The sequence below is a fragment of the Rissa tridactyla genome, chromosome 1, assembly GCF_028500815.1.
Source record: "Rissa tridactyla isolate bRisTri1 chromosome 1, bRisTri1.patW.cur.20221130, whole genome shotgun sequence".
NCBI classification, from domain to species: Eukaryota; Metazoa; Chordata; class Aves; order Charadriiformes; family Laridae; genus Rissa; species Rissa tridactyla.
In genome coordinates this window covers 69,166,176-69,192,075 of record NC_071466.1, presented here as the reverse complement: position 1 = coordinate 69,192,075, position 25,900 = coordinate 69,166,176, and the positions used below count along the sequence as shown (strand labels likewise).

At 41.7% G+C, this 25,900-nt stretch overlaps 2 protein-coding genes across 3 annotated transcripts in view; one reads left to right on the top strand and one right to left on the bottom strand.

Moving 5' to 3' along the window:
- Positions 1-25,900, top strand: part of RASA3 (RAS p21 protein activator 3) — a 184,131-nt gene that overhangs the window by 13,714 nt on the left and 144,517 nt on the right. The window lies entirely within an intron of this gene.
- CFAP97D2 (CFAP97 domain containing 2) lies at positions 12,002-18,384 on the bottom strand. The gene is given in 3 exon segments (XM_054190186.1): positions 12,002-12,124; positions 14,597-14,677; positions 18,292-18,384. Coding segments are annotated over 3 exon segments (297 nt in total).

Genomic DNA, 25,900 nt, shown 5'->3' with positions numbered 1-25,900 from the left:
TGCACTCAGAGGTGTGGATTCCCCACAAGCTTTTGTTTACATAAATTAAAATGCAGTACTTGCCCTCCTGTAATTGTTAGTCACACCTGTGCCAATATGTTTCCTTAAGTTTGTTTTGCACAGCTGCTGCAAGCCTGTGCCAGATGGCAACCTAGCTCTTCCAGCATGAAAAAAAGAATTGAAAGAACTAGGAAGGTCTCGGATCTCCATGTAAGTCCCTGATCCTGCAGGCAGTGGGAGCTTTTTATATAAAGGGCTTGTAAAGTCAAGTCCCCAGCATACTTTAACCTAGTACCTATGCCTGCCCTTTGATTTCAGTGGCTTGAGCTGTTTGCCATTACAAGTGTGGTCAGATGAACAACATTTTTAAAATGGAGGCAAACATCTTAATTCAAATTTGATTATCTAATTAAGATATAGAACCATATTTAGATATCCAACAAAAGGCGGCTTGATTTTTTGGTTTGCTTTCCATCTGAAAATGCTGGATGCCTTTGAAAACAGGGTATTTCATTTGGGCACCTAATTTAAACTTCCAAATCTGAGATTTTATTTTTTCCCCCCAAGTTCCGGGTGGGCTTGGCATGTAGGCCGTGTATCTTGTAGTGAGAATGTTCATTGCACAGAACACACAGATGAAATATGCTGAACTCTAATGTCTACTTTAGTATTGGAGGTAACATAATATGTAAGATACTATTATTCTTGTAAGAAGACCCAATTCCAAGCAAGATTTTAAAAAAGTGTATATATTTACAAACTCAGTGGTAGAAGGTGCTTATCATTCTGATAAATGATAAACATCAAAACAAAACTGGGTTTACAGTGTAATAATTAGTTGCATCGGGATAATACATTATATGTTGGAAAAAATGCGCAAGTGTCAACCTTGGCCCTTCTCTCAGCAAGGTCAGAGGATAAAAGTATTATGCCCTGTCAGGCAGCCAAAACCATTTTACAGCTCTTATTAGTTGCACTCAGCATAGAGGAAATGGGCTCTTGCCTTCAGCGCACAAAATCAAAGCCTGAAACGAGTTGTGCAAAACATTCAGACTGGATCTCGAATGTACTTGAAATCAATCTTGATGCAAGTCCGGACTAGCTCTATGCACTTGCACCCATTTGCTGGAATTTTGTTTGTCTGATGTTTTCCAGCAAAGGTGAATGTGAATCTTGCTTTTTTACCCTTATCTGAAGATTTACAAACTTTTGCAGGTTTTTATGACTAGCATTATAGTGTGATCTGCCTTTTATACTTTTTTTAGCTCATACCATCAAGGGTTTGCGAATAACGCTCTGATTTTTCACAGCTGAGGTAAGGCTCGCTTCAGCTAATGTTCGAATATAATCCGATGGACAGAGAGCTGCCTCCGTGTATATCTGCACCGACAATGAACTCAAACCAGTCAGGTTGTCTGTATCTGTATCGCATCTCTGCCAACCTGTTTCTTTTATCTATTAGTCACATATTGTCTAGCCTGGGATGTAGCTGCGATGTTGAAATGCTTTAGCTAACAGCTGCTAATATGTTCTAGAAGCGTGATATAGGACATATCAGTACTACAAAACACTTAAATCCAAGCTTTAACTCAAATCAGTTAACCAAAGCTAACTAACTCAGGTTAAAACAGCAGCAAAGATGAAGTAATTTGAACTTCACACAAGAAGCTTGCTTTCAAGGCTGTATGAACGTGCTTAGCAAAAGGAGATCAAACCTGCAAAAGTTGTGAAGTAGAAAAGCTGCAGGAACTCTGACTAGTGGGTAACCAGTATTTCCTGATGGTTTATACCCTCTTTGCTTGTCTTTCGTAGTGGGTTTTCACAGGTGTTTAGGTAAGCGTGTCCAAGCTACAGCTCCACCCTCTTTGCTGTGTAGGGGCCCCCAGCAGCTGGCCCAAAATCCAAGTTGCGTTGTCCTCGGGAAGATGCAAACTATGCTTGGTGAAGACCACGCTTTCTTGCACTGTAACCTGTTAGTATATATTCTAATTTGGGCTAAGCTTCAAGCTAAGGAGTCTAGAAGTGAAAAGAAGCTTGTGCTAAGTAGACCGTTAAAAAAGCTCACCCAGGTTTGCTTTGCATGCTGCTGTTGCATGGAAGCCTGGCAGAGTTGGGGGGACCAAATTAAAACAATTATCAATAATACGCTGTTCAGCAAATGCTCCTGTTTCTGGCGGTGCTAGCAAAGTGGCAGGAGCAATTCAAAGGCCGCAGTCCTCGCAACAAAGCACTGGCAGCGCACAAATGATGCAGGAAGGGCCCCATGAAGGACAACTGGAGGGGGCAGGGAAGGCAGAGGCAAGAAGTGATTGTCTGTCTCATGATAATGGGACCAATTTTCAGTGCAGCTATGCCAGCTGAGCTCCGGGGAGGCTCCAGGGAATCCAGCTCAATGGGCTTTAATTTGTGCGTATGTGTACAGATTATATATGACAGGCGCGATTCCTCATGCCTTCCAAATCACGGCACTGTACTTAAACCCTAATACATAGATAATGCAGATGTGAGATAATCAAAGCAGCCTTTGTCATACTGGAAACTGAAACTCTTGAGGGCAGAGCTTAATCAATGTATTATTGGAACTAAAATTCCAGCTTTACTGTGGTGATTGTATTACTAGGTGCCATATTTAATTCATGAAGAAAACTACGAGTTTTAAAATTGGAATGAGACTCAGAATTTGCTGGTTGATGCAGAATGTAAAATTAATTTTCCATTGGTCATGAGCATCAAATAAATAGGTAAGAAAGAGCAAAAAAACCTATCTTGTCTGTTTCTGGATTCCTTTTATCAGATTCTTAAAGGTCTCAAAAATGTTACAAGAAAACACTGAAGAAAGGTAGCTGTGATTCACTTCAGAAATTGCGTCTCTTTTTACTGAAAAAGGCTTTTCTTCTGTTCCTTTAACAATGTATGTAAATGTCAAGCTTCTGTAGGCTGAAGAAAGATTTCAGCATTATTTAAATATATATTTGTAAGAACATTATTAATTCCATATGGTTTTGGTAATATTACCTTCTTTTTGTTCGTTTTTTCAGATAGGTGAATTGCTAGGAGGTGGTAATATATCACTTCTACATATACGTGTAATGGCAGTAATCATTAGCCTTGTTCTCAAGCTTGTACGTTCTCCTACAGCTTTGGCAACATTTGCTTTAATTAAAAAATAAAGAATCTGCTGATTCAAAAGAAAATACCACGGTGAAATAAATCTGGGTTATATTTGGCTAATAAGGAAGCACAGGACGGTGCAGGATGTGGAGGTGACCAGGATGTTCCATTCCAGCTTTCCTTCCTCATTTAACTTTTCTTTGGCTGCTCCAGCTAGAAACGACGCACGAGGGCTGGAACAACAGCAGGCGTGGAGGTTTTTTATTACCTGCCCCTCTGATACAGCAGCACCATACCTCCGTCTCCCTTCCTGTAGGCTCCTTCTTTCCCACCCTGGGGATATTCTTTCTCCTGATGTCCCGTATCTTCCCCCATGTATGGTTTTATAGACGCTGTTCTTGTGAAAAAGAAGTTACCCTGTAAACGGGAGAGATGTAACAGTACTTCAGGATGACAAATTACGCAGCGTCTTCCTGTAGCCCAACAAACTCTAGTGCTTCCACACATTGTGGTTCATATGTTTGTTCAGACCCTGGCTTTTCATCTGTAGAAAAGCAAAAGAATAACTAGACCTCATGTTGGCAAGGAAGTGACATCCACGCATGATATTTTGAGCACCAACCTCTCGCTGACTTGTGAACCTGGACCTCGAACTCTCCAGTTATCTGTGTACAGATTTACGTAAATGTGCTTGAATTTGCAGAAGTGGCTGGGGACAGTTAAATTTATATTATATGGAAGAGTAGCTGCTTTCCTTGGCGATCTAGTTGATTTGTCCTGAAGTGTTAACTGATCTTTAAGAAATATGTATGAACGGTGACTTTGGAGTCAGGTGCAAATATGACCCTCTTGACTAATATGACAGTAGCCCTTTTGCCAGAGTTCGTCGTATCTATAGTGGAGGTAGCGTTTCCATCCTTCACAGTAGGGTGTATGAAGGGATAAGTGCATTTTAATTCTGAAGGGACAAGTCAACAGTGTAAACCACAGATTTAAACAAACCACCATGCTGTACTCTGTCCTGGTAACTTGTAGTTGTTGCTGTGTGACGATGCTGCTTTCTTTGCACTTATTTTGTGCTGATTTAGTTTTTAAACACATAGAAGTTAAGTGTGTTACTACATATACCACGTTCCTTCTAAATAAACCCTACCTTTTATTTTAGAAACACATTTAAAACATAGAGCAATTAAGCTGACTTCAGTGAGGTTAGCAAGGAGAGTCAAACATGAGTGTTGGGAAGGTACAAAGATCCTCACTGTTACAGTTTTATTACAACTTTTGTGGTACCTTTTTTTTTTTTTAAAGTCAAGTTCCTGCTGGGGTGTCAAGTGTCACGCTCAAAAAGAAGGTTTCTTAACTTCGTAAGAGCACAGGAAAACTTGAAACATGAACCTTGCATGTTCTGTAACTACAACGCAAATAAGATTCACAATTCAGATTTCAGCTTCACAACTTTTAATGCAATAAGTGCAACATTTTTTGAAGGCCTGCTTTATTTATGTATTTCTATAAACTGCAGGCTATATGATTTCAACTCACTATTCTTGCTTAAACTCTGGGCCTGGAAACCCAGTTGAATAGTTTTGTCCTGAAACCATAAAAAAATCCATGTTTTAAAAAAAAAAGAAAAAGAACAATAATTCAGGAATATTTAAGTAATATTCCTTTTAATGTGGTAAATATAGAGAAATAATAAAATGAATACCCTTATACTTGGTGTTTGTCCAGTTAAAAGGGGGGTGGTGGTGAATACCAGATTAGTCATTCCTAACTTGGACAGACCCTGATTGTGTCTATATTCATAAATTTTCCACGGTAACCAACATGGATTATTGAGTTGCAACCATTTTGCTGAGCTCCATGTGTTTCTATTGACCGTTAGGAGAACTATTTTGGTGTTAAATACTGCCAGGCTGTGATTAACCATTTTTTCACTTTACTGAAGGAATATGTGCCTTTACTTCTTCCTTGCATAAGCTGTGGTCTTAATCTTAAATTAGTCTTCAATGAACTGATTCAACACATTAACCCACTGGAAGACTATTCTCCTTTCTGAAAAGAAAAGAAAAAAGAAAAGAAAAGAAAGGAAAAGAAAAGAAAGGAAAAGAAAAGAAAGGAAAAGAAAAGAAAAGAAAAGAAAAAAAAGAAAAGAAAAGAAAAGAAAAGAAAAGAGAAAAGAAAAGAAGAAAAGAAAAGAAGAAAAGAAAAGAAAAAAGAAAGAAAAGGAAAGAAAAGGAAAGAAAAGAAAAGGAAAGAAAAGGAAAGAAAAGAAAAGAAAAGAAAAGAAAAGAAAAGAAAAGAAAAGAAAAGAAAAGAAAAGAAAAGAAAAGAAAAGAAAAGAAAAGAAAAGAAAAGAAAAGAAAAGAAAAGAAAAGAAAAGAAAAGAGGTTTTCCTTTTATCCTGGACCTGACCTTGCTTGGGGTTTAAAGAGCACAACTATTGGTGTGAGATAAACAGAATGCAAAAGGGGAGCAAGGAGAGGGCTAAAAGGGGGAGAGTGACTTCTTGTTTCCCGTGGCTGTGAGCTGGTAGTGACACTCAGCCCAGCCATCATTAAAACTGCATCACGAGTTTTCTTTTGACATGGTTTCTTAATGGGAGGTTTTTATATCCACAGCAATTTCAGTAAAGATAAGGCTGCTAGTCTGGATTGACAATACTGCAAATGCAAGCAGAATCTGTCACTCACATTAACATTTCCTGTAACTCTTAACACTCTTTTTTATGGTGGTACTTTAGTTCTCTTTTGTTTCAAGTATTTGGCTGGTAATCATACCAGTGTTTTAGTAGCAAAGCATTTTAACGTTGGAGCCAGGGATTTGAAGAGAGCGACATTTCTACTTAATTACAAGGCAAGTGGCATTTGATCAAACATTCTAGGTTATTATCATCCCAATCTGAATCTTTTAAAGAAGAAAAGGAAACAAGAATTTAGTTTGGTTCAATGATATAAATTGTAAGGGATAGCTGGCCCCTTACAGAGTGACTTGATGATCCAACCTGGAACCACGTGAAGCAGGGGACTTTAGACGTGTTTGAGTACAGCCACAAGGGCACTGGATGTTTTCATTAAAAAACAGAACTGCTATTAAAGCCAAGCTGTCATCTTCCTTCTGATAGCGAAGGAAGTTTTGGTTCATTAAATTACTGTCTTTTTGGCTCTTGTTTATAGGGTGCGTAACCCTTCTTTTAGAAACGAGGGAAGAGCCGACGCGTGCATCCCCGGTGCGATTGCTGTAACAGAGGTGCACAACAAAGGCTGAGTTTGTCTGTCCTGGCACCGTCCCATCCTGGCCGGTGGCTTGAGAGCCACAGAGCCCTGCGGCTGGACGCTGCCTGGGGGTCACCCCCTCTACGCTGGGTCTGGGCATACCCAATGCGCTCTAGGACGTACATTGCCACAGCACATCGGGTCAGTTCCACAATTGCTTTGGGCAAACAAGAACCCTTTTTCCTTCTCAACCCAGGCACTGAGGTATGGTGAAGCTTTTCTTTCTAGTGTGGTGGGTTTGGGGATCCTGCCATGGGAAGCTGTGAATTTTCTGAAGTGAGGAGTTTGCAGTTTTACGGCAGAGTCACTGAAGTATTGGAGAGTTGGGGGTTATGGTAGCTGTTATTTCTACTCTCAGTTCAGGACTATAAAGACGTAGTCCTGTATTTTAGAGTTTCTGTGCTTCCGAAAGTAAGTTTTCATCATTAGCATTTCAAACATTACTCACTAAACCATATTGCAAATGAGAAAGGAGAAAATGTCTTAGAAAGCATTTCCAAGTGCCAGGAAGTAAATAGTTATTGCTGGGGTGTCTGCTTGGAAAGCTGTCAGCCTCCAAAATGATTACAGATTAAATTCTATTTCAGATAAAGCAAGAGCTGATACTTCTTCCTTCCTGCTCGCTTTCGGTTGATACCTCTTCCCAGAGAACTGCTGCTACCCTCCTCGGCTATGCTAAGATCAGTTTGTACTTTTAATACACAGTTTCTTTTGAAGAAGTGGAATTTAAAAATACATAATGCAGAATATACATTTCAGGACGGAAGCGTCTGTCCCCTGAACTGTAGATCAATGGTGGTCTAAAAGAGTGGTAGATTGTAACATGCAGAGAGCCAATGGGTCACATGGTGCTGTTTCTCCGCGTTTCAAGCTGCTAAATCCCATTAAAACGGAAGCTAGAAGCAAATTTCATGTATTTTTAGTATTTTTGCTCTGTGAATGCAATTACTGTGGCTGACACAAAAGCTGCATAAAATCATGAGTAAAGAAGGAAGTGGTCGCTGCTGCTGTGCTGGGAGGGTGTTGGTCCAGGGAGCCTTCAAAGAGCCTCTGGAGACTTTCCAAAACCCTCACTCTGGAGTATTTACTGTTGCCCAACTGGGTCCTCACTGGGGAGGCTTTGGGTACTGAGATGAAAATTGTCACGTGGGGAAAAAACCCTAATCTGAATCGGATCAATTAGCTCTGCTACAATCCTTTTCCCAGTTAGGCTCCTTCTTTGCTAGCTTTTATAAACTCAAAGGAGTTTTGTTGGTAATTATAAAGGAAGTGGCTTTTATGCTATTCTGCTTTATGCTTTTTTCACTACACTGAATACGCGGTGTGTTAAATATCTACACTCTTACAGAATACTTGAACTTCTGGTATCCTAAACCATGAGTCCTTCCACCTGCTTCTCCCAGGCATCCCAGCTCAAGCTGGAGGTCTGCCTGTAATATTTTCTGAGTTCAGCTGCGTAGTTGAAAAGGTTGTCACCCTCACAAGTCCAGTCTTTTCCGATGCTAGAAATTACCACCTGCATAGGAACAGCGACATTTTAACTTAAACTGCAGAAACCAAAGTATGCTGATGCACAGGGTCGCAATCACAAAATGAGCCCGCAAGCCCCTGTTTTGCTGGTCCACCATGCCAGGAAAGGAATTGCTTCCAGAATAAAAGCAGCGAGGACAGTAACATTTCCAAATGCCATTGTTATCCAAGATGGAGTAAGAGCCCTTTGCTACTTCCTAAATTGCTTTCACAGGAGACTAGTGGAATAATGCTATTTCTGGAACGCTGTCTTGTTCTAGTTGTTCTTTCCCTTTCTGTGGCGGACATGTTCTCTTTCTTTTTCCTTCCTCTTACTCTTCACACCTTCTTCTTTCAGTTGCTTTTCTCTTTTTCTGGCTTGTTTAGATGTTTTTCTTTTTAAATTCCCCTTCCTGCCAGAAAAGAGAGAGATCAGTATAAATGTATGTAAAATAAAGAGCCTGCCACTGCCTTGATTCTGGAGACTGGAAAAAAGTGTTTTCTAGTGACTGCTTCTTACAGGTGTTCTAGTACCTGTTCATTACAGAACACGAACTTAGCAGTTATGTGGGGAAGGTTGCAGGATGTATTTAGTTCTCTATGAGAATTTATTTATGCATTTATAAAAATCTGCCAAAATCAAAAGTTGATGAACATATGAATACCTGAAAAAATATCTTACAGCCATAATTTTTGTATTTTCTGATTATGGAGCACCTTGCTTTACAACCTTACTATTTTTAATGTATTTCTTTGACTTGTAATGATACTTCCACAGTAATTAAAGCTGCCTAATTTTTTCCATTGTAGAAGCCTCTCTTTTAGTTGCTTACTTCTTTGTCAAGTCTTACCTGTTTGGGTTGAAGCTTTCTATACTTGCTTTCTGCCTCAGATTGAATAGTTTTGGAAATCTTTATTAAAAATGAGATGGCTGCGTTCAAGAGTGGTCTCCGGACAGCAGCTGGTGAGAGGTTCTGTTTCTTTTTTACAATGCCAGAATTTTTATTGCTTTTTCTTTTGAATGCTTTGCCTCTCCTGAGCAAATCCTCTGGAATTAGAACTGGGACCAAAGATTTGGCAGAAGGATAGTCCTGGGATAAAAGAAATACTACTTACTGTCCTCCGAAGACTCAGATAGATACGGATGAGCTACACATTTGAAAATCTTTTTACATATGTTCAGAAACTACAGACTTGAAAAAGATTTATTTCAGCGGCCTCAGGCTAGAGGTAAGGTAAGGTAGTGAATATAGGGGCTGAGCAACACCCATATGTATTGAATCAGACTCGCCTGACAGAGGACATCCCTCCCAAATCACGACACGTGACCATGGAGGCCCAGCAGTCCAAGGGGACAGGGAGGATGGGGAAAGGCAGAGCTGATGCCAGTCCCTTGTCTGGTGGGCAGTGCTGCGGCTTCCCTCTGGTTTGGGAGGAAAGTTGGGAGTTTGGGAGTTAGTGGGCTCAAAGCTAGGGAGTTTGGATGTGGAAAGGTTAAAGGCGGTCAATTTTCTTTCTCTGGGAAAGCTTGCTAATACCTCATATAGCTGTTTTGCTGTAGTTTTCTTTACCTCTGTAACTAATGAAAAGAAGAAGCTGGCTAATTTGCTCAGAATGGCCAGCGTGGGTTTTGGAGCCCTCAGTGCATACGCCCACTTGGTCACCTTAAATATTGCTGCAGTGTTTGGCTGTTTCTCTCAGGGAACTGGTAAGCCATTGCTTCTTTTTTTAAAAAAATTATTTTTAGATTTATTTCTGAAAGCACCGTCTCTCTGTGGTGGACAGTCTGATTGTAGGAAGTACAGCACTTACAAGTCACCTAATAAAGTCTGACGAGCGCTCTGGGATTCATTCGATAAGAGTGGCTGTATAAATGAAAGGCTGTTAATTGTGCGGCTGGCTGCCGCGTGCAGTTAATCCCCAGTGCAAAAGCGCAGCAAAAGGCACTGTATGGGCAGTTCCGATTTGGAAATAACCGGGAAGGAAAGAACAGAAGCTCAGGGCTACCTTTTGGCTCTGTGATTTACACCGCCCACGAAGATATCGCGCAACATTGGCCATGTATTTTTCAGCTCGTCGCCAATCCTCATGCCATTGCTGAACTTGATACTGATACTTGATACTGAGGCGGGGACTTTGTAATTCTATCCAGAACGGCGCGGTTCTCCTGGTTCTCTCTCCGCAGCTACTGCTTTTGTTTTTCTCCATTTAAACTAGAGAGGAAAACCATGTAAGCGGAATCAGACTTCTTCATGCTTGTTCATGTTCCCACATCTAGGAACCCAGAATGCGAAATATCTGTCAATCTTGTGTCAGGGGAAAATTTGCCTAAGGTTTTATACCTCTCCTACAGGGACTTGCTCCTCCTTGATCTGCATTAACTGTCCCTTGCAACCCAATCCTTTTGTCCTTCTTAAGAGGATAGTCTTTGTTCAGTATCTTCCAAACGCAGCCCTGCCTGTATGAGGGTTTGGTATATTCTACAAGAGGAAAAATGCTAGTTTTATCTTGGATTAACGCCAACCCTCCCATCTTGGCATTGCTGTAGTGCAGTACTGTAGGTGAGGGCATGGCCGGTGTCTGAGACCCTTAACGATCAATTTCAGTTACTTTGCTTTATACATTTAATTTGTGTACAAACCTGATGAACCCAGTTGGGAAGCATGAAGATAACAGACATAAGCACAGATAACAGAGATTGCCTCAAACACCTTGGAAACTTTCTGTGATTTCTTAGACTGTAATTTCCCAGGCAGCCGAGCTGATCTCGTAGTGGCCTCCTTTCACCAAAAAAGGAAGGACTTGCTCTTTTCCTTCCCCTGCTCACCTCCCCACTGCTCCCAGCTGTGTGGTCTTCTCCCCGCCTTGCACCAGCCCTGGAATTCATCACTTTGCAGAAAGTGGCAGAAAAACCCTCCAGGTTTGTTTGTTTTTGTTGGGTTAGTTTTCTGCTGCTGTCTCAAGTTTTACTAGCTAATGGAGAGGATTGATGAAAACCAGAGTTGATCCAAAGAAAACAACCAGAGTTTGCCACTTGAATCAGGAAGGGAGAGAGGGAATGAAAAGGGGGAAGGATGCTCTGCTCCTTCCGTATCTTACGGAGTCACATCTTCAGCAGCTGAGTTAACTGATGCTTGTTGATGCCTGCACTGATCTGGGTATTATTCACTAGTGACAAACCATAAGTGCTATGATGTGGATTTGCATGACGTGGACATGACCAACTCTGTTTCAAATCATTTCTGTCTTCCCAAGGAACTGTGCAAATGTCAGGATATTCGTGACGGTGACTTGTAGTGAGTTCTACCTAGGTCACTTGCACCTGAGCTGCATGTTGGTGTCTGGAGACACTTCAGGGCCCGATGAGCAGTCGGTCTGTCATGAAGTCATCCATAAATGAATCACAGGAGGTAACAGCTGCCACCTGAGTTATACAAACCATTCTCTTCACTTCAAAAGCCTGTCCCTGCTGTTGACTGGTTTGCTGTGCCCTATTCGGGGTGTGAATTTCCTCCTGAAGCAAAAATATGTTAGGTGGTTCTCTCCAGTGATAAATCCTCAAGGTGTATTTTGCTTAGTGTCCTTTGAGCAGTAAATTATATTTTCACTTCTGCCTGCTGCCTGCTCCACTTTTCTTTTTAATTTTATTTCTGTTCTTTGCTCTGTTTTTATTTCATCTCTAAGCTTTGGATCTCCCTCTTTCCGGTGGTGTCTGTAGGAAAAACTGGCAAAGTCAGCAGCAATGACTCACTCAGCAGGAACAACAGCTTTGCTGAGGCATAATAGGTTTACTTCATTTATTTCCCTTAAAAGTAGGGCAATGTTCTTTCTCTCTCATTCCCCCTCCCCCCTTTTTTTTTTTTTTCATTCCCTCAGTTATTAAACCGAAAAACTATTTTAAAGCCATCTTCTCTTCAACAGAAGGTAGGAGGAAAATGACCCGGCATTGGATTTCATGTGACAGGGCAAGCAAATGGCTTTCTGAAGTGTTGATTATACCTTAGGCTGCCTTTTAAAATACGTGTCCTCACAGAGCAGTTTATCCTTAGCTATGTTTGTCACTGGGGAGGTAACTTGATAACCACATAGAAATAGTGCTGCTGATGTTACCTTTTGGCCTTAGCGTCATTTTTGTTGTCGATTTGTCCCTTTGTTCTTATGATGCAGGACATCTTCTCCAGCAGCAAGTGGTTGTCTCTTTCGATGACAGAAAGTCAGTCTTCCTCCAACTTTGTTTACAGAATGGATAAAGAAATGCTTCTGTTTTCACAAGGCCATAGCAAGCAGCAGTGATGTACCATGGATACCTAACAGAGTGTTCAAAATGGCTGTCCCCTTCTCTCACAGAGTGTGACTGACACCAATCAGGTAAAACTCTACTAGTGTTGAGAGAACCCTTTGTTTCACCATTTTAAGGGTGATGCAATGAGAGAAAGCCCATTGCAATGCTGTGAATTTGACCCTGAAACACTTTCCTGCAACCACAGCAGCAGCAGCTTGTGTGATTAGCAAATGCATTTCATCAGTATAAGCAGAATTTCTATAAATATTTGTCAGTGTATTTTCCAGGATCACCGCTATCACTTGTGTCTCTAGCAGCCTTCGTAGACTCTCGTCAAAATCTAGGCAACGGTGACAGACACTGTACAAACACATGATGGGACTCATCCGGGCTCCTCTGAAGACAGTGGGAGTCTTTCTGTTCTCTTTGGTGGGCTTTGGATGAAACGGTAATTTTTCCATTGACTTCAGTGAGATTTGGATGAGGTCCAGTTGTAGGCCATTTTTGTCCTGGAGGGGTTGCAGGCCAGTGTAAGGAGAGAAGCAACAACTGGGTGTGACGAACACATGGAGAGAGACGTATGAGGCAGTGTAAGCTAGCTCTGTTCATCCTTAGCATGATTTTAAGTCTCTTTAACTTCCAATAAAATGGAAGATTATTAATAATCTCTGAAATTAACTGTATAATGGGCAAAGTACCATAGTGTCAAAAGTGTGATGAAAATTGAGGGAGTCCAGTGGAGGAGGGAGAACCCCTTTGGATATCCGGGGGCATTGTCTAATTCATAAAAAATGTTACCGTATTGTTTTTTGAAGAACACAAATCCATGCTAAAAGTGTGTTTGTGGGGATTGGGAAGAAATGGGGGAGAGGTGAAGAGAAAAACTTATTTTCAAAGTTACCTGAGTCCCGAGAATGCCTTCTCCAGCCGGATTGAGTTGGATGTAACCGGGGGGAGGCTGGATGGAGGAAAGCAGGGAAAAAGCCACTCTTTTCATAGCTGGACTTCAACATCACATTCTCAAAAGCCTCTCAGAACAGAACCACTGAATAAATAGGCTTGTTTTGAGCATACTAATTCACTCTTCTCCATTCTCCTCCTTTTTTTCCCCATATTTGATTCTAGGCACTCCAATATTGCACGTCCTGTATGAAATGAATAGGGAATCCTGCTCGTCCCGCTCTGATGGTTTTGAGTGGCTAATGTTAGAGGAGCAGGTTACTGTAGGGAATCTACTGCATCTGCCTTGTTTGCTGGGGTTTATAACCAAAGCAGGTCAGATGCTGGTCACACTGAAGTATAAAAGGACCTAAAACTGGCGCATTAAGTAATCCCATCAGGCTCTGAATAGCCTTGAGGGGAACGAGGGTAAAGAAGAACTGGTTACTAGAAGATTGCAACATCAGAGGTTTTATTTTTCCTTCTTTCTGTAGCAGTTTGGAAAGGAGGAGGATGAGAAAGAGACTAGGACCACAGTCTCACTTCCAAGTATCAGGACCTGTAGTTCAAAGGAACATGTCTAAGAGTAGTCAGTTCCTGTTGGTGGGGGTTTTGTTAACCTTGGGGCGGGGGGGAGGTATGCAATGTTTCATTTTCAAAGAAAATTTATCAGTGTTATTTTTACAGTAATAGGAAAAAAATTAACCGCAGCAATTGAATCCACATCCTAATATAGCATATGATTTTACGCATGGAGGAGAAATGAATTGTTTTGCTAGCGAAATGATTTTAAGGTGCCTGGGGATTATTAAGTCACACAGTGAGATGATAAACAATTTTAAGGAAATTAATTCTGAAGTCCTTACATGGGCAATGCTCCCATTGCTTGAGGGGCACTGTGTTGGAAATTAAGTCTTTGACAGGGTTTAGCTGCACGTATTTTCTACTGTGTTCACATTTTGTTTTTTTTAAATCATTGTTGTTTCCTTTTAGTGAGCAGGGTTAATTAGGTAACCATTTATTTTCCACTCTCATCTTTTAATAAAAATTTGCCTCTTGGGAGCAGTAAGATTTTGAAGGATAACTGCCAGTCAGGGCTACCCATTGTTATTTCTTGTGCTTTGAATATGTTAACATCCTACTATTCAGTGCATTGCTCTGTGTGTATCTTGATGATTGTGCTATTCTTGTTATTTGCGTCGTTTTTTTCATGGTTGTGCAGAAGTACCTTTTAGGAGGCTATTTGAACGCTTTAGCACTTGTTAATCTGAAGCCCTTTGATTTCATCAATAATCATAAAGATAAAATAAGTTATTTAATGTGGCTATTCGTGCATCCTGATAGTCCTGTTGCAACAATCACTGCACTGAGGAAAAAAACCAAAAGGCCCTGAAACTGTGACCATCTGGTTGTCTCTTTGCTTTCTTTGAGAGGAGATGTGAAGGTAAGCACGCTTGTGTATATATAACCAATATTATACCTTCAGTTCCCCTAACTTCAGATGAAGGTGGCTGTATATTGCAGGGGCGCTTGCGTCCACTAATGGTTTTGCTGCTTGGATCTGCAATAGAAATGAAATGTTTATCCATTTTTGTTGGAAATACCCTTGCATATCATTACGGGAGATCTTTAAATTCTCATGTTCTGTTTTGTTAACCAGCAGCAACGCTATGAAACATATGATTCATTACATCAGCAAAGCCAGACTTGCCCAGAAGAAGAGTAGTGGGAAAGGAAAATGTTAAAAGCAGGTTTTTTTGCACTGGAGATGCAAAGTGCTCTTTATGTTGGAGAAATGTAAAAATACAAATAGTCCAGTTACAGTGCTCTTGATGTTATGATACAGGAAAGACTATCTAAGAGAAGGCAGGCAGTTTTTATTAGGCATCCATAAATAGGCAGAAATAAAAAGGCTGGTATAAGAAAGCCTTAGGTACTCCTAAACTGGGCCAGATCTTCCGAAGGGATGCACATTTAGGATGCTGCCAGAAAGAGGTAAGCAATACTGGAAAAGGACTTCTTGTGTTGAAAGTATTCCCAGGTGTCTTCTTACTAGCACTTTAGAATGCTCATCGAAAGCAAATAGTGGATCTAATTATTCTAATAATTGGAGTTGGTAGTTCAGTGGCACAGTTATATTTATCACCATCCTATCCTAAATAGCCATGCAGTATACAAGGAAGAAGAATAATCTGTGAACTGTCTTGGACTGAAGAAACCCCGTGGAAGAAAAGCTGGTAACAGGGAGCGGAGCGGGACAGGATTTAGAGGGAAAACCACTCTCTCTCAGACTGGGGTCCTGCAGGGAGTGAGATGGGATTGGTTAAAATAGTACTACGATTTTTGTCATTAAATACGCGTGATAAACATTCTCCCTCCGTCATACCTCATACTTGAACTGTTCCGTGTCAGGCAGACTCAGTGATACAGAAAGAAGAGAGAAAGACTTGCTATTTAAAAAAAAAAGAGGCTGCCAAGTAAGAGCAGCAGGTACAGCACCAACACAACCCCCACGCAGCAGGGCACGACCAAGGCACTGCCTGAGCACAGCAGAAGTTTTCCACGTCTCCTTCTGTAGCAGCTTTGTGATGAGCCAAGAACCAGGCTTGAGTCCCTGATGGCAGACCTGTCATACATGCTACCAGGACAGGTTCCTTTCTTTTATAACGGGGTGAATAATTTACAGCATTGACTGGGACAACGTTTAGTAGTTTCTAGCTTTGGCTGAAATTAACTTGAACCCTTTGGCTTCCTGTGAAAACATTCAGGTGCTTTTTTGTGGCAGTCGTCTCTGGGGAGGTGGGATCCCAGAAGAGGCTAACTGCTCTTGGCTCCAGCTCATTTAAGGGGGAGATGAGAGTGCTCATCTTAATCCTTTCTAGATCCCATCATGTTAAGTAGCTGATTTTTACTGGATAGCAGAACTAAACTTGGTAAATCCCTCAGGGTTTTGGCGGTTTTGGCTTCTGCTGCTGCCATCTCCTCTGCTTCTTCAGGTGCTTTAAATTATCATGCTATTAAGTTATTTTAAAAATAACTTTAAGATGACATGCAATTTATAAAATAGGGTTGTTATTGTATCAGTCAGTAGAAATCAACAATGTGAAGAATAAAATGTGATATTTATGCAAATTCTGATTTCAATTTATAGATATGCAAAGTGTTTCAAACTCGAACAACAAAAGGTGGGTTTAGAAACAACATTTCTTCTGTGGAATTCATATCACTATAATATCGTTTTCTGAAAGTGTTATGATAAATTTGTCTTCTGTCCTTATATGCATAACAGTAAAAGGTAAAACCTGGTGCTTTCTAAACTCACCCTACTCTCTGTTGTGGGATTTCACAGAGCCATGGTAGTTTTGGAACCATTTTATCTTTAATTCTATGCAGAATGTTGCAGAGAGGAGATATAACTCTGTTTCCCCACCCCCCACCCCCGTTCCTTTCTTCCATTAGAGAAAGTAACAAAATCATTGAGACTCCAAATATTTGCTCTTGTGTACACAGAAACACGCTGGCATTTTTTTGTACCTTTGCATCATGGAGGAAATTTTCCCCAACTATTGCCATCTTTTAGTGGTCTTCTCCAAGAAGTGTACCTTTTTTGGTTTTTTGGTATGTTACCTTTTTTTCTTTGCTCCCTATTTTCCCCTTTCTCTCGTGCTGAGGTTTTTTGGTGGTTTTTTTGTGTGCGTGTGTGATCTCCTTCAGTGCAAAGCCTGCACGTCACAAAGGAGAGGCTCTTAGAGCCTTTTCTCAGAGCCATCCTCGTCTCTCTTGGCGGAGCAAAAGCCTGTGCCACGTGTGGGCTGTGTCCTTCAGGACAACCTGCCGAATTGCCCTGCTGCCTTCAGTTACCCCAGCCCGCAGGTACGGGCCCTGCAGCTGGCGTTCACCGCAGCAACCCTGAGTTCATGCCAGCAAAAGGCACGGTGAAATTGCCAGGCAATTAGCGTGGGAATTTAGGAGCACGGCAGCATGACAACACAGGGGCACTTGAAAAGGCCGCCCTTTGGCCATTAGAGACCTTGTTAGTCACTGCTTGAGCTGGGTGTGAACCCTGTAATAAGGAACAAAATTCTGTACCTTCTAAGCCATCCTTTGCCCAACATGATAGTTACTCTTTCTCTTTGCTTGCACTCGGAAATTAACACTCGTGTTTAATCCAGGAGCAATCCAATTCGAGTCGTGGGAAATGTTTTGTTCGCTATAAATACATTTCTTCGCTATATATCATGATGATATCCAACCTCTATTCTTGGCCTCTGAATGCCTTAGCGCATGTATGAAGTGCTCTGTATGCCGAACAAAGAAGAGTTCTGTATGCACAGCGGATGCCGAGAGTATTTCAGCTACGCTAATATCAGTTCCCTGCTTTAAAAGAGCCACTGTTTAAACAGGCATGCTTATATACAATAGTAAGCCTCTCGAGGTTAATTCACACAGAAGGAAATTTATTTATTTATTTCAAGATCATCAATTTTGTTAGAAAAATATGTCAAATTCAGTTCTCTACCTCATCTTTAACTTTTTTGCACCTGCAAGTCAAATTATGGGAACAATGGAAGGAGGGAGGGAGGGAGGGAGGAAGGAAGGAAGGAAGGAGGGAAGGAGGGAAGGAGGGAAGGAAGGAAGGAGGGAGGGAGGGAGGGAAGGAAGGAAGGAAGGAAGGAGGGAAGGAAGGAAGGAAAGGAAGGAAGGAAGGAAAGGAAGGAAGGAAGGAAAGGAAGGAAGGAAGGAAGATATTTTTATACAGTTAATGAACCAGACCAAGTCTGGAAAAAATGAAGAACTATTTCTTCATATTAAAGCTAATTATTTTGTGATAAAATCTTCCTAGGGTAGCAATACAGTTGAATCATCGCTGATGGTATTCGCTACTTAACGGATTTTAAAGAGGGAGCAGTGCTGCATTATTACTGATTTGGAGCAGATGACTGATCAAATCTTTTTCACTTCTAAATTTGGTGAACGTCATTATGATAGCTCTAAATGGACACAAAAGCCATACCTATATTTGCTGGGCATTCTTAAAACATGTCTCTTGTACCTTATTGCTGATCAGTAGCCTTCATAACAGTATTAAGAATGAGTAGAGAGATGCTGTAGCCTTTTTGGGTAAGCTTATTCTTTCGTGAAGGCCTCTGCTCTTTATCAAACAGTTCTACCTACCCTTTTCTTGTGTTCTTCATACTTTGCTTTGTCCCATTTTAGCTGAAGGCATTTGTTGCCACGTGGTAAAATTGGCTGGTAGGCTCGATGCATCTTGCACAAAATAAAGCATCTCTGAATCTGGGCTTTAAAAACAACAACAACAACAAAAAGTATGAGTAATACCAGCCTGAGCCTTTCCTAAAGCAAAGCCCTGGAGACTTGTGGTATGTTTGTAGCCGGTCATGTGGGGGTTGTCATGGCATCGCTGCTCAGAAAAAGAATGAATAGCTGGTGGTAGCATTTCAAACAATACATTTAACGAATAGCAAACGAGAACTGAATGTTATAGCAATGCATTCCAAAGAGTATTTTATTCATATATAAAATAGATGACTAATTATACTTCACTAGGCAGACCTACCTCCCACTGATGAAGGAAAGACAGTGGTGTAAGCTATTAATAATGCTTTGCACACTACTGTAAATATGCAAAGGACTGTATAACGGGCTATATTTGCTGAGCCTTGAATTGAACGGCATGCCTCAGTAATGCTCCGAGCAAACCCATAGTGGGAGGTGTTATCTTTTGCACTGAAATAACTTGCTTAAAACATTTTTTTTCATTGATAAGTATGCACTTTTCAAAAGCCACAGCAAATGTGCTCATAGGCAAATAGTTCTGGTTTTTAATAGCTTTTTCACCTTTCTTTATCTGCATGCCATCTGATTGCTAATGAGTTACAGAAAGCTCAAACAGACTTGCAAAAGCCACTTATTTACCAAGCTGACCAGTGGTTCTCATGCGGGGCCACGTAGGCTTTCATTCTTCGTAGGCTGTTTGTCGGGAGATGAATGGGCAAAGATGTTTCCTCAGGCCCATCCAAAAATGGAAGAAGTCCTTCTGCTCATTCAAGCTCAGCTTGGCCGCCTCCAAAGCTGGTCTGGAGCTGACACAGTTCATTTGATGTTTCCATCCTTGTGATGTGGAGCACCCTGAAGCTAGGTCCAGCAGACTGCCGAAGGACTTTGCTTTTGGCTTATGTATTTTCTTGATGAGGCCCGTAGTTCCTAAGGAGACAACTTGAATTACAACTTGAAGCTGCCTTTTAAAACAGGTGGGATAACTCGCATTATATAAAAGCGCTGTGAACTAAGGAGGGAACCTATGGCTGACAGTACCAAAACTCACTAACCGGAATGGGTCTGTATGAGGATGTACTGGGGGATATTCCATTTTAGCACAAGGCTCTTCGTGCAGGTTGTGTTCTGCAGCGTCTCATGTGGGTGCAGGGGAAGAGCAAGACATCTGTCACACCACTACCCAACACAGAATCAGGGCCAGTGCTCTCTTGAATCTGTATCTTGATTAACTTTTGCATTTCAGTAGCGAAGTAAGGTTGGATATAGGGGCTTGTGGGTTTTATTCATGTAACAGGAAGATGTGGAGAATGTCAGTAAATACAATAAATAGTACAGAGCTGGAATGTGTTTCTTCAAATATATGTAAAATCTAACTCTTCACACAATACAATTATATTTTGCTCTTGAACAAGTTGAAATACTGAGGCCCTCATTTGCTTGGCAGGGTCTTGGCTTCAGTCTTTTAAATGCTACTTGTGTAATGATCTGTTATGGAGAGATCTGAAGGGCACCATTCTTACTGTGAATCTTCTTATTGTTTTGAAGAAGCCCTGAAAATATAAGGAAAACGTAGCTTCTTACATTGATGGAACCATGGCTCACCAAGAAATTGAAATCACTTGGAATAATTTCTCAGCTGCTTCTCAGTTAAAGCTTTTGAGAGAAGGGAAGTGGCTTTAAACTTCCTCTGTGGTTGCCAGTGCTCTCTCTGCCCTCAAAAGCTGTGGACCGTATATGCATTCATTCTAAACATGGTTTTGGGTAGGTTTTTGGTGGTGATGGGTTTTGTTTTGTTCTGGGTTAAGGAAAACAAAGCTCAACAGTTTCAAAATTGACTGTCTTAATGTCGAACTACCTAAGGTCCAGCAGGTCCTTTCTGTCAGAAGATGGTGCTGGAAGACAGGAACAGCAGGTCCTACCTCTTTCTAATTTCACAGTCTAAACTAACAGCTACCACAGGGGATTCTTTAGAGTAGCATTTCACTGCTTAGTCAAAGCAGACTTGTAAAGTATCCTTAACAAACCAGAGGACCTACTGGACTTACTGCCTCTACAAGATAAAACACATATTTATGAAACATTTATTCTGTAGGTTATACAGTGTTATGAAGTGACAACCATGGGAATTTCCATGTTGTGTGCAGAAGGACTTGCATACAGTTTCGTGACAGCAAAGGCTACTTGCTGAAGAACAGATGAGAAATAAGTAGATATAGAATGCAAGAAGAATTTTGAAAAAAATGCATTTTCCAGTATGTATCAAGACACGTATGCATTCAGCTTTCACACAAAGCAGAGAGTGTTTTCTGCAGCATAAAAGCAAGGTGATCAATACCAGTCTACTTTTTTAATATGAAAATCTCGGAGTGTGCTGATTTTCTTTTCTGAGATCTCAGCACCCTACGACTCTCATAGGTTTATGGGTTGGTATTTAATCTCTTTTTTTCTTCTGGTCTGATTTTTGAGCAAACCTGTTCATATAATATATAGGATTGTAAACTCTGCAGGTGGTATTGCTGCTTGGAATTTGGATCTTGAGTTACTTCCCCCTTGAACTAAGTTGCAAGGTTAGTGAGTTGCTGCCCTTTCCACTGTCTTGGCTGGAAGAAGAGCTTGGGCTGGCTCAGGAGCTGCCAGCTACAGCAGCTGCTTATGCTTATGGCCCAGTTATGGAATAAGTTAAAGAAGATGCTGTTTCTCCTGCTGCACTTCCAATATAGATCATGTTTGTGAAGGTGCTGTTGCTCACGGTGACCAGAAGTGCCTTTCCCGTCGTTTGGTTTTGGTATGAACTTTGTATATATAGTAAGAGACTGTAAGAGGCAGAGCATACATTTTCTAAAGCTTTAAAGGTTTTCTGTATGTGTGAAGAGGAAAATAAGTGCTTATTTTTATGCTGACAGCTTTCCTGGTTATTTTAAAGTCGTGGCAAGTCCTCACTTTATTCTGTGAAGTGTTTGACTGACTTTGGGCATATGCATAGAGTGAACTGCAGAATTGAAGTCATTTGTGCTTAAGGATCATGCCCAGTCTCCTTTCATTCATTGCCTGTCCCTGGATGGGCATGTGGAGATGCTGAGAGAAGACAATTTTTTTTTTTTTTTTTTTTTATTGGTTGAGTATGTTACATGATAGGGTCCGATGCAGTGACTTTGACCCTGCAAGTGCACACCCTTATCATATAACTCGCAAGCAAACCACCCGACTGAGTAACTGAGGAGTCCATCTGTAGTCAGGCGGATAAAAAAAGCAACTGGAAAACCTGCTGGGGTGAGTGGGTCCCGTTCTGTCTGTGCGTGCAGCATACCTAGCCGCTTCCATCTAAGGGCTGCCTGCCGTCACGCAGCGTGCCTCTCGGTGCATACGTGTGCAGCGGAGCAAACCCTCCCAAGCGTGGCACGAGCCCTGACTGCCCTGAGTGGTGCGAAGGGAAGGGGACGTGAGGGCTACGGCTCCCGCTGCAATACAAAAACAGATTTACCAGATGCTTCCTTTAGACTTGACACTTTTGGAAGCTTTGAGTAGGAATTAATTTTTTGGCTGGGGGAAAAAAAAAAAGGTTGTTTCCCACTTATTGTCTGAGAAATTGAGAGAAGGGAAAGGGGGTGGGAAAAGAGGAAGAGGAAGGGAAAAACATTGCCATGATTATATGGAGTTTTATTTATATACACATATGTTTATATCTACGTACACAATTTTAAATCTTTTGGACAATGTTTGGCAAAATCCAGGATTTCCTTGATCTACAGCAAAAAATGCCAAGTAGATTAGTGCTGATAACTAATTTTCCTCAGTGGTTTTAATGTGGGAGGAGGGCATGGAGGGAGAGGAGAGGGAGAGGGGAGGAGGGGGAGAGGGGAGGAGAGGAGGGGAGAGGGGAGGAGGGGAGAGGGGAGGAGAGGAGAGGAGAGGAGAGGAGAGGAGAGGAGAGGAGAGGAGAGGAGAGGAGAGGAGAGGGTTGTCGGAGGATTGACTGAGCTTCTGCATCGATGTTGGTTTGCTTGTGCAGTAGTCCTTAGCTTTCTGAGGAACGCTTGGTCTCATGGTGGGGGTGCTACGGAGTGCGCATGCAGGGATGAGGCCAGGGCCCTGTCTCCCACCTTTGCCTGAGGAGGGAAACGCTTTCTGGGTAATCCCAGAAGGCCCTGGAGAAGGTAACCGGGAGCAGGCTGTTCCTGCTGAAAAGCTGGTCTCTAGCTGAGTGAATTGGCCCAGCAATCTGCATTCAGCCATGTGCCCTGTCCACATAGGGAACTTAGCATTTTCCTGGATATAAATGTCACTGCAACAGTGAGATTTCTTTCCAGAAATAGAAGTAAGTGTTGCTGATTCTTTGCCTGGCAGTTTTTTAATTTGTGGGTCTCTTCTTCGCATCAAACCCTCATCAGGCTTTATAAGAGCAAACCTCAGCCCACTTGTCAGCATGAGGCATAGCTAAATTTGCGGCTGGAATGAGGGTAACTTGCTGGTGCAGGCAAGGTCCGTGTTGCTGGAAGAGAGGTGGTAGCCTCCTAAGACTGGCACAGAGGAGAAAACTTTGAGTGGTCTGAAGCATAGTGACCTCCTAAGAACAGAAAAAGGACCGCAAAGCAGTGAAGGCTTTCAGTGAAAAGCAAACGCCATCAGAAACATTTGTGCATTTGCGGATGGGTGCACGGTGGTGCACACGTGTTACGGGAATGGGCCGTCATTAGTATTCCCTGTGGGAATGCTGTGCACTGCCGTAGGATGCGGGTGCCTCTGCCCAGGGTTGCTCACCTCGGGCAGGCCTGGCCCCTCCACTCCGCAGCAGGCATGTGATAGCAGATGCCAGTGTTAATTCTTGCTAATGTGTTGCTCAGTGGTTTAGATTTGCTTTTGCTTTCAGGGCTTATATTACTTCTTCCTGCTATAAACATCTGATTGCTTTATAATGGCTAAAGGAAGTTAGTAGAGAGAATGAGGAATTAGTTATGATTTTATTAGGCCCTTGGATGTGTATTCTCCTTTTCTCTTTCTTTCTCCACCTCATCACACAGACCTGCTTAACCTTCAAAAATCACTTGTATCCCCACCTTCATTTTTCATTCTCCTTCTTTGACCTCAGAAATAATTGAAAGGTACCCAGAGGAAGGCACTGTTTCCCTGAATGCAATCACTATCTAAATGTGAACCCTGGGCTCTTCTTCTAAACCTGCTGGGCACATAGAGGTCAACTGCTTGAAGGCCTGGGTATGATTTTTAGAACAAAAAAAGATCTGGAACTTAATCTAGTTGTACCTGTCTCTCCCCAATGGCCCAGGGAGACCTGCCAACTGCAAAATTACACCAATACAATTAGTCCCATCATCGGCCAGTCAGATGCAATAAGCCAGCACACTGACAAGAACTGCTAGTCTTTCCTGTGCGTCCTGCTACTATCCAGCCTGTTCCATGCAAGCAAGAGAGCAAAGCGAGTCTTGCAGTGCTGCCTTCGGATTTACCCTCTGGCTTACTTGGATTACTTACTCTGGTTTGCTGGCACAGAGGCAGCAAGTTACAAGGTTCTGGCGTTCTGAGGAATACCTCATCCAAACCCTCTTGCTGCTTTTTTTTCTTCCTTTTTTTTTTTTTTTTTTTGAGTGAGAGCAGATGTCTTGGACAGGCCGGTTTTGTTCTCCTTAAGGGTTTTGCGGGCCACCATAAAGCCAGCATGGTCCATCTCTTCAAATGAGGCTCAATGACAATGCTAGACTGTATTGAGTAGAGGAAGAAATCCTTCGTGAGGATGGCACAGCGGGACCTGCAGTTGTGCCATTTCCAGCAGAGTGGCAAGAGCGCTATGCCAGTTTGAGATGGGATTAGCTGTATGCATTAGTTTCAGATTATATATCTTGCCTTCCGGTCAGAGACAGGAAGATGATGTTATTCTCAATAGCAAATTAAATTTCTGTTTGTTTAAACAATGTCATGTTATGGCTTGTCTGGGAATGCATGTAAATACCCCCATGTGCAAATTAAACTTTCCTAGTGGGTGCAAGAGGAATAAACTCCTGGGTACAAGGAGCGTATTTGCTCTTTGACATTTCTGCTTGTTCGATGAGTGACCAGACCTTCCATCCGTGGAATTTAGTTGAGATATCACAGCAATTTCCAGCAGGTGGCAGATGGTAATCACGCTAGTAACCAAATCTGGGTATAAATGATGTGTTTTCCAGACAGTTTATTCAGATATTGACTTAAATACACACATTATATAGTGGCTATAAATGTGTTTCCAACAGCAATAAAATAAGATTGCATAATTGGAGCTGATTAGTAGTTAACCATGATAATATGTAATTAAATACTTGGGAATCAAGTGTGGTATGATTTTTTTTAAATTCAGCTTTGATTTTTTTATCTCCCAGATCAGAGAAATTGCTTCTATCCAAAAACCTCCAAATAACCATCTGGCTAATTGTGTTTCATAGTGTAAGATTATCTTCGCTCATGTACTGTGATGGGAGAGAGCTCCTCCATGCAGTCACGCCTGGATAATTAGCCGATGCTTTGAAGAATTACATGCTAAAAAAAATGGTGCCAAATTGCACCACATCGCCTTTCCTGGGTAGCACCTTGCTGGCAGAGTTGCTCTGCCAGAATGGTACTACTGACTATGGGAGGGGTTTTTTTTTCAGATTAGCTGTCCTTAACGACAACCGGATTTTGCTCCTTTTGCTCTCGTTAGTAGTTACTCACACACATGAGTAATCCCAGTGGGCTCAATGGGAGCTATTCACCAGGCAGAGAGAGGGTGACACTCGCAAGCTGACCCGCCAGCACTGGCTTCAATGGGATTTTTGAGCAAATGGAAGACCACGGGATCTGACCCATAGTAAACGCGTGACTACATGGAAAAGTCTACTCAAGGTTTAGAGCTGCACGTGGGATAGCTGTGTCACTCACAGCGCTGGTTGTGGATGAATTATGCAGAGCTTCCCGAAGTCAATGTAAGCTTTATAGCATTTGTCATACGTATCTTGATTATAGCACAAAACTGGACATATCCAGGAGGCAGAGAAGTGCTTGTTTTATGGGTGGTTTTGGGTAGATGTTGGTAGTATAATCCCAGTGGCTTCCTTCTGGGGACTGTATACCCCCCTGGGGTGGTTATGAGGGATAAGATGGGATAAGAGCTCTCCTTGCAGACCCCTCAGAAGAGATACTGTTGGTGCTGCTAAATTGAGGAGGGGTGAAGCTTTGCCTTGGAGTTGGAGAGTAGGATAGAGTCCTGTGTTGTCAAATTAACTCTCATAAAGAACAAAGACGACTGCAGATGATCTGATGACATAAAAGCAATGAAAATATGAAAGTGATGATTACAGCTGCCAAAACGCAATGACTTGTGAAATATGGGTGTTTATATGCCCTCTTGCATAACCACATATTTATTGTAAACAGCAGTACCCAGTATTTTATAAAAAGCAGAAAGTCCCATTGCTGCTCAGTTTTTCTTTCCCAAGATTATTTGCTGTTTTCACTTAGT